The sequence below is a fragment of the Chrysochloris asiatica genome, unplaced genomic scaffold (genome assembly GCF_000296735.1).
Source record: "Chrysochloris asiatica unplaced genomic scaffold, ChrAsi1.0 scaffold00016, whole genome shotgun sequence".
NCBI classification, from domain to species: Eukaryota; Metazoa; Chordata; class Mammalia; order Afrosoricida; family Chrysochloridae; genus Chrysochloris; species Chrysochloris asiatica.
The window spans coordinates 2,914,551-2,923,890 of record NW_006408534.1 but is presented as its reverse complement, the minus strand read 5'-3'; the positions used below and the strand labels follow the sequence as shown (position 1 = coordinate 2,923,890).

At 37.2% G+C, this 9,340-nt stretch overlaps 1 protein-coding gene across 4 annotated transcripts in view; it reads left to right on the top strand.

The window, feature by feature from the left end:
- Positions 1-9,340, top strand: part of LTBP1 (latent transforming growth factor beta binding protein 1) — a 636,211-nt gene that overhangs the window by 446,121 nt on the left and 180,750 nt on the right. For all 4 annotated transcript variants that reach the window (XM_006835152.1, XM_006835155.1, XM_006835154.1 and 1 more), the window contains 3 exons: positions 2,430-2,452; positions 4,845-4,944; positions 5,517-5,615. In XM_006835152.1, the coding sequence (XP_006835215.1) occupies positions 2,430-2,452; positions 4,845-4,944; positions 5,517-5,615 (222 nt within the window). The remainder of the gene's footprint in view (positions 1-2,429; positions 2,453-4,844; positions 4,945-5,516; positions 5,616-9,340) is intronic.

Sequence of the window (9,340 nt, the reverse complement as noted above, 5' to 3'; positions counted from 1 at the left end):
TTTCTCCCGCGGAGCAGCTGGTAGTTTAGAACTGCTGACCTTGCAGTTCGCAGCCCGATTCATAACCACTACGCTACCAGAGCTCCTACAATTCTATGTTTAGAGGACCCTTAATAAATATTCTTTTACAAAGTTTACAAAGTTAAAGCATCAACTGAGCTTCCATGCTACAGAGTCTCATGGGCAACCGGGGTAATAGAAGGGAAGTGAAGGAAGGTAGGATAGAGTGAATCAAAAGGTCTTGGAGATCAGCCAGTGCAGTGTCTTCATTTACCTTCTGAGAAACCTTAGTCTAGAGAGGGATGTGACTTGCCACATGTAATGGCACCTGTAACCAAGGAGCATGTTTTTCCATGGAGAGGATTAAGGTCTTACATGTTGTTGCTGTTGTTAAGTGCTGTTGAGTCAGTTCTGACCCATAGCAACCTTGTATAGGGTTTCCCAGGAGCAGCTGATGAACTTGAACCACCATCTTTGCTGTTCAAACTGATTATGCAACTCAGCGCATTAAGCCACAGAACCACACCAGGACTTACTATTTTAAATAAGGTCTTATAGACCTTATTTAAAATAATAATTATAATAAATATTAGAACTTAATAAAAAAGACATTGTACATTGTTGTTGCCTGTCTGGATGTCAGAAAGAGGGACTATCTCTGTCTCTTATCTCCTTTAAAAGCTGGTGTATCTGATTCTTTAAATAGCTTTATTGGTACAACAGTTCTCACCCCAGAGAGGAGGAACAAAAATCTTAGATTTTAATAGAATGCATATTTACTCTAATAAAATTTGTTATGTTTTCACAATTGATTCTTTGGTCACATTTCAAGGCGTCCATCAGTGGATCTTGTAAGGAAAGAAAACACCCCCAATTAGTAAAGAGTTGGAACTTGACAAAAAACCAGCTACCATGGAGTCATTTCTAACTCATGTGTATCACACTTGAACTGTGTTTTTCGTTTTCGGCTGGGTGTTCAATAGCTGATTTTTCTGAAGTACATCTCTAGGCCTTTATTTGTAGGCACCTTTTGGTGGGCTGAAACCTCTATCCTTGCAGTTAGCAGTCAGTCACGTACATTAACCATTTGCACCACCCATGGGCATCTTGGTAGTCAGTTCTTTTTTTCTGGAATCTGTGCATTTGTATATTTGAGTGTATTTTACTCCACTCTCACACTCTGCATGTCTTCCTGGTTAGGCAGAGCAGAATTTGCTGATATGCCATATAAATGGAAGGGTGATACTTTGGAAGAAGGGTGAGAGAGAGAGAAAAGCCACCTTCAGACGGGAGGGAGAATATGTTGAGAAACAAATTGACAGTATTGATCAGTCTTTCCCTTTACACTTAGAGTGCCAGACCCAAATGTTTGCCACTGCTCACAGTCTGAGCAGGCAGGAAGAAAGTGGTCTCTGGTCCAGATTCTACTTCAGATTGTGCCCATTCTTGGTGGTGACTTAGTTAGGTAGATAGAAGACTTTCAGTTGACTTTCTCTAACTACAAGAATATTGCAGCAGTGATTTTCATTTATCTGAAATCCTCATTGTTTTATGGAGCTCATGCCTAATAGAAATTTTTATGGAGACACCAGCTCATCAGAAAACTTCAGTGAACAATGACCTATGGTATAAGGACTAATAGTAAGGATTGGCTAAGAAAGAACAAGTCTTTCAAATATAAGGACACCCCTTCCCGCTTGACTATGTAGTCTGTAGTTTGTTCAACATGTTTATGGTGATCACTCACTAGTCCTGATTAGCTTGTGAGACTTGTTTCTTCATAATTTAGTTAGTGTGAGGGGGTCTTCAAAAGTTTGTGGAAAAATCGATTAAAAGATAATGACGTTTTCCCCCAAAAAATTTAAATCCCCCTTGTATATAGTTTTGGTAGTACTCAGAAGACTTCGTTAAAGATTAGAATAAATTGAGAATGTACTCAACTTTTGTTAAAACAAGTGTTGACTTTCTCTGTGTGTGTGTGTGTGTGTGTGTGTGTGTGTGTGTGTTTTAGCATTGAGGCTAGAAAACATTTCAACCATTATATATGCTATGTTAGAATAAGTATTTGATAATTATATTAGCGTTTACTAAGATATGTGAAGGTGAACAAAATTGAGATTAGCTGTGAAATAATATTCCAGAAAGCACCTTAAGTTTTAATAAATTATCTGACTATTTAAATGAAAGGGTTTTAAAGAACTTCATCATCACATGTACAACCTGAGGCTTTCTAGCTGAGGAATAACATCTCACTGATAGTTTCACCCTGTCATTGCCATGTGTAACTCCCTCTACCAATAATGTACATGACCATAATTCAATTGTATTGCTTTTTAAAAAAGTTTTTTTTATTGATTTTTAAAGTTGAAATATAATAAGTAAGTTCTTAGAAATTTTACTAATGCCCTGTTTTTCCCCCCTGGTTTTAGTGGCAACTGCTCCCCCTGAAAAGGTAATTTACTCTTTTTTGCAAATCTTTTTTTCTTATGTAAAGGTTTGTAAAACATTCACAATGGTTTCCTATTAAGTATATGTGGATTTTTAAAAAGGCTTAAACACAGTAACATGTATACTGCTGTTTAAGGAATGGTAGCATTCGTTCATTCATTAAAGAAATACTCACTCATACCTACTACAAACTGAGACTATTCTTAGTGCCAGGAAAACCAAACTCGAAAACTCACTTCCATTGAGCCTTTCCAACTTACAGTGACCCTGTATAGGGTTTCCAGTCTTCACGGGAATAGACAGCCTCATCTTTCTCCGATGGGGTGGCTGGTACGATTAGAAACCTAACCCCAGTGCCACCATGGCTCCTTGGTAAAGAGTACAGAATAATATAGACAAAAGTCTCTATTTCCTAATGACAAACAGTGGTAGAAACTTGTAGGAATCAGGAGTTTAAACAGAATCCATGGTCAGTGTATCATCTTGACCAGTGATGGGGAGGATCTGACCTGTTCATGTCATTATGTATTCTTAGAATATACATACAATGAGTGAAGTACTTCTAAATTCAATGAAAATTAAATATGCGTGCTGGAATCTAATTAGTGTTCAAACAAAACTTTCCCTTGAGAGCTACAATCAAATACTAGATTTCTGCTTCTCAAAAAATGTCAGGGACATTTTTAATCCATCTATTATGTTTATGGGCTCTTTTTTATAAAAAGGCACTATTCTTTTTCAAATTTTTTAGTAGGAAATACAGACATTTGCTGTATCTGAGTATGACATAATATTGTTGCTTTTCTGAATAAATTTGGTCAATTCATTCAAACCAGCTTGCCTTTTTAACTTAATGACAGCCTGAAAGTTGATGAATTTTAGTAAATGTTTATACATTTATATGTCATTCATTCTGTTGACAAGAATGTGTTAAGTATTAGAATTCAGCACCAGCCCCTCTTCGGAAACCCTATACAGAGTTGCTATGAGTCAGAACTGACTCAACAGCATTTAACAACAACAATATCCTGGTGTGGCACTGTAGGAACAGCAGATATACAGATTTTGCATGCATATTTACAACTCTTGGGCAGCATCTCTAAAGATCAATAACATGCAGCGGTTTGTAATATGAATTTTGAGTTGAGTTCTAGCTGATATGTAGGAGGAATTAATTACTGTCTGAGTGGTCCAGCCAACTGCTGCCAGCCTTATCTTAACTCAGTTTTCTTTTTCTCTTTCTGGTGACTTCCACTAAGAATCTAAAAGAGTCTCTTAAAAATTTCTCTTATTCTTTTACCCCATTTTATTTGGGGGAAAATAATGGGGGTAATGCAGTCATCATCTTTGTTATCTTGGCATCTTGCTAAGGTCTCAGGATCTGAAAGCTGAAGACAGATGAAGAGACAGGAGGACAGTTCAGGAGTAGAAAATTTTATGTTCAAAAGTTTGGTGGAGAACACAGTAAGGAGTAAGTTTGGGGAGCCATGTGAGACTTGGTCAGAGAGAGAACTTGAGAGGTGATACTTTAGAAGACTTGGACAGCCAAACTGCAGTTGTCATTGGTGGGGAAACAGCGTGATCCTCACCTGTCAAGTGGAGGAGTGGCATTGACTCTTTGATTTTGAAGTCTGCTGCCCCAATCCCTTGGTGACATTCTGTCTTTAAGCTGCAGGAGTGAGTTAACATCTTATCACGGCTTTTTCCTAGTTGACATTGACCATGGACTGTAGGGAATAAAATATAATAAAAACCATAGTCTTTATTCTATAAAAAGGGGAAATACGGGAGAATGTAATAAGTGGTTAGTATTTCTGGAAAGTAATTTGCAGAAGGATTAACTGAGACAGAAGAGGAAGCCCAAGGGACCAATTACAATAAACTGAGAATGAGGGAGTGAGTCCCCTCTGGGATAGTGGGAGCTGTGAATTTGAAAAAGAAGGAACAAATATAAGGAATAGTGCAAATGGGCAGAACTTGGAATGAAGAATGAAAAGAGGATGACACTGGGCCAAAAAGTGACTTTAAACATGATGGATTTGGATTAAGGATTATTGCTTAAAATATCTGTCTTTGGGCCTCAGTGAAATAAATAGGGGAGTGTGTGCATAGATCGGTTGGACTGGGAAAACTCAAGGGTTTGTGATAGTTGAGGTGCAGCAATAGTTTCTCTTTTTAATTAATTGTATATAATTGCACAGGCTTTTGTCCAATGTCATGTGCTATATCTTTTTCCTTTCTGAGAGTATAATGAATCAAGTGTAGTAATAATATGTGTGAAATGGATATTAATTTTAATGTCTTGTTCTTAATGCTTCCTTTTTCTTTCTTCCTTTCATCTCCTCTCTCCTCTTCTTGTTCTGTCTTTTACATATATCTTTACTACAACCATTTAGGAAGTACCTTCATTGGATCAAGAGAAAACCAGACTTGAGCCTGGTCAACCCCAGCTATCTCCAGGGGTTTCAACTATTAACCTGCATCCACAGTTCCCAGGTTAGCTATGTTTCCTGTGCTGTTTGTAAGGGTAGTGTAAATAAAAGAATAAAATAAGAATTATGTGGATCTTTGATTTTAACATTTAGCTAACTATTGGAAATCATAATTGAATTAAATGTGAAAATAAACTTTTATGTAGTCTGGAATAGTATATATTATGAAAATATTACTGCGAGTCATCATTTATTGAAGGATCAAAGTTTCTTGACTTTGGAATTGTTTTCAGGTATATCCTAGTATGGCACTGTAGCATGATCACTTGACCACAAGATCTGTTTGAACCACAATGTAGTTGGTTCCAACTCACCAGCTACTCCTTGGAAGCCTTAGACAGGGTCACTATGGGTCAGAATTGACTCAACAACACTTAACAAAAACAACAATTATTGCTAAATGTTGAAATCAGGGCTATAGATTAATAGCTTGGGCTTTAGGAACCGACAGTATTTCTTTATACAAACACCTTTTATGGTTTAATATTAGACTAAACTGTGCTTGCATTTTGAAATGGGATCTCAGTGTTGGTAACAGGCTTCGATTTTCTTTTTATCCCTCACTTCCTCATATAGTAGTGATTGAAAAAACATCGCCCCCTATACCTGTAGAAATAGCTCCTGAAACTTCTACATCAAGTGCCAGCCAAGTAATTGCGCCTACTCAAGTAACTGGTAAGTTCAGTATTTGTTACATATTCTCTGAAGAAGATAGGGGTAGGAAGCTCATTTTAATATCCCATTAAAACTGAATCAAATGTAGAAGATTGCTCATGGTAGGGTTAGCTTTAATAGCAAAAATTTGAAAATAATCTAAATATTGCTAAGGAAGAGGAGTATGTTTAAACAGATTATGGTATAATTATGCATTTGAATGTCATGTAGATATTAAAATAATATTTAATAATATAAGTGTTTTTGGAAATATGGAGTATAATGATTCCATTTTAAATTCTTAAGTGTATATAATCACAGAAAAGCATACAGAAAGAAAATGCATCAAAATGTTCAACTACCACCAGATGATAGACTTATATAATCTTTATGTACTTCAGTATATTTTTGTCTATTTTCAAAATTCCTTGCAATAATCGTATATGGTCTTAATCATTACAGAAAAATTATAAAAATGTATTGTATCTTGAAACTAATGCTACATCCTAAATGCTAGTAGCCTTAATATATATTGAACTCATAAAGCTCAGTAAGAAAAACACTAACACTTCTACGGAGTTAAATGAAGAAAACAATGTAAACATATAATTCATAAAAAAGAAAACAAAGAAACATAATAGAAAGTTTTGAACTTACTCACAATTTTTAAATGAATTTGAAATAGTACATTTTCAGATGTGCACCTCAGTTTTTAATAAGAACTTTTTATTATGGTGAAATTGAGACGCATACATGGGTGTGTAAACTGGTTCAGTTTTCCTGGAGAGCAAAAATTGGTATAAAATTAATCCTTAAAAATATTCAGAATATTTCAACCAGTAATCCTATATTAAAAAATTTAGTCTAAGGAAATAGTGTCCCCAAAGGTTGTGATCATGGTTTATATAAATAGGTATTAGCACTATTTATAGTGAAAGTGAAGAGGACTTGAAACATTTACTTATGAAGATCAAAGAGCACAGCCTTTGATATGGATTACATCTCAATGTCAAGAAAACAAAAATCCTCACCACTGGACCAATAAATTACATTCTTATCAATTGAAGTTGTCAAGGACTTCATTCTTCTTGGATCAACTATCAACACTCGCAGAAGCAACAGTCAAGAGATCAGACGACGTATTGCATTGGGCAAATCTGCTGCACAGGAACTTTTTAAAGTATTTAAGAGCAGAGATGTCAGCTTGAGGACTAAGGTGCGCCTGACCCAGGCCATTGTGTTTTCAGTAGCCTCATATGGATGCGAAAGCTGGACAGTAAATAAGGAAGATTATAGAAGAATTGATGCCTTTGAATTGTGGTGTTGGAAGAGAATACTGAAAGTGCCACGGACTGCCAAAAGAACCAATAAATCTGGTTTGGAAGAAGTGCAGCCAGAGTGCTCCTTGGAGGCCAGGATGGCTAAGCTTCGTCTCTCATATTTTGGACATATTGTCTGGAGGAAACAGAAACTGGAGAAGGATGTCATGCTGGGTAAGGTGGAGGGTGAGAGAAAAAGAGGAAGACCCCTAACGAGATGGATTGGCCAGGTGGCATCATTGATGGCCTCAAGTGTGGCAGCAGTAGTGAGGTTGGCCCAGGATCGGACATTGTTTTGTTCTGCTGTGCATGGGGTCGCTATGAGTCGATTCCGACTTGATGGCACCTGACAACAACAACAACATAGTAAACAAACAAACAAACAAAATGGTGGAAATAACTAAAATGTTCATCTACAGCAGGAGTGAGAACCCTTTTTTCTGCCAAGTGCCATTTGGATATTTATGACATAAGTCATAGGCCATACAAAATTGTTGTTAAGTGCTGTTGAGTTGGTTCTGACTCATAATGACCCTGTTTAGGGTTTACAAGGAGCAGCTGGTGAGTTTGACCTGCTGACCTGTGTTTCAAACTGACCTTGCGGTTCACTGCTAATCCTAACAGCACCACACACAAAATTATCAACTTAAAAATTAGCCTGATACATTTGTTCTAACATTTACTTAACTCACCCCTAATTAATGTGATGGCTGAACTCCAGAGTGATGCTGTAGGATCAGCACAGACTGCGAACCACCAAGTTTTCTGCTCCTCAGAAATCCTCTACGGGGTCACTATGAGTGGGAACCAACTCAACGGCAGTAGCAACAATAATGTGGTGGCTGGAATTGCAGTTCCCTTGGCAGGGTCACACCAAATGCTTTTGCGAGCCTTAGACAGCCCATAAGGAAGGAGCTCTGGTAACGTAGTGGTTACGAATCAGACTGCTAACCTCAGCGTCAGCAGTTTGAAACTACCAGATGTTCCGCAGGAGAAAGATGAACCTTTCTGCTCCCGTAAAAATTTACAGCCCCGGAAACCCTGCTATGAGTCGGAACTGACTCCATGGCACAAGAATAAGAACATAGAGCCCATGGGCCAGATGTTCCCCGACCCTGACCTATAGGGAAGTAGATCATTAGCTTACATCTAAATATTAGAATATTACGCTGTCATCAAACCATATTTTTGAAGAGTCTTTTATTGGAGTGTAGCAGGAATGATCATAAGACATTGTAAAATGGAAAGTGAAACTTATAAAATGAAGAACAATTAGTGACATACTAACAATACATGGCACATACCTACAAAAACAAATATACCAGATAGAAATAATGATTCTTTTTTATAGTGGGAACTGAAATGTTTGGGTGTTGCTTTGTTTGGCTCTAGGATTTTTTTTTTTTTTTTCTATTTCCCACATCCTCTAAAATGGAAATATGCTACTTTTAGTCTTAGAAAAAATATTACTAAAATGCATATAGTAAGTCCATGATACCATTTTAGGATGAGGTTGCAATCTACAACAGAAAAAGCTCATAGAGAGATTTGTAGCCTGTCTTAGAATAGTGCCTCCTGAAAAGTCAGTTGTGTATCATTTCAGATAGACATGTGATTATCTATTAACATTTGAAGCCAATTTCTCCAAAATGTAGGTATAAACTCCTTTGGAGATTTGAATCAAGGCTTGACTCAATAGAAAGCAGTGGTCGTTCAGCAGACTGGAATGAATAAACCAAAACCCAGTTGCTGTTGTGAAATTTCAGAATACAACATGTGTATAAGTGTAGAACAGCGCTCCATAGCATTTTCAGTGGCTGGCTTTTTTGAAAGTAGGTACCAGGTCTTTCTACTGAGGTGCCTCTTGCAGCTAACTTGTTTCTATGCACCAGTCAGGGACAAGACTGAGTAAAGCAATGTAGAAATGTTAGCTGTACGATGTATTCCAAGAATGACAACAATGAAATGACAGTGATTTCTCAAAATAGCCATGACTAAAATTGTCCTTCTCTCTTTTAAGTCATTATCTGTTAAAAGTATATCTGTTGGGTCTGGTGAAAGGAGATGGGATAAGATTGTTATGATTCAATAGTGAGTAATGGTCATCATGACTAATTGTGACTGTCCCAACTGTAAAGGTAGAAGTTTTGTAACAAAAATGGGGGAGTAGTTACAGTCCAGGAACAGAGGACCCTAGGACCATCAAGGGAGAAGAGCATGAGCAGAATGTGGGACCCTATCCAGAGAAGCAGGGACACCAGAAATAGAGGCAGAGGTGATGACATTGAGAGAGAGAGTAGCTGAGGGGACTCTTCACTAATAGAAAGAGAAAAGCTGTGTGCTGACAGCCAGGAGGCAGGCTTGCAGAATGTGTCCTTTGGCTGTTTAAATTATTATATATTCCTGAATGTTTTTGTGTATATCCTC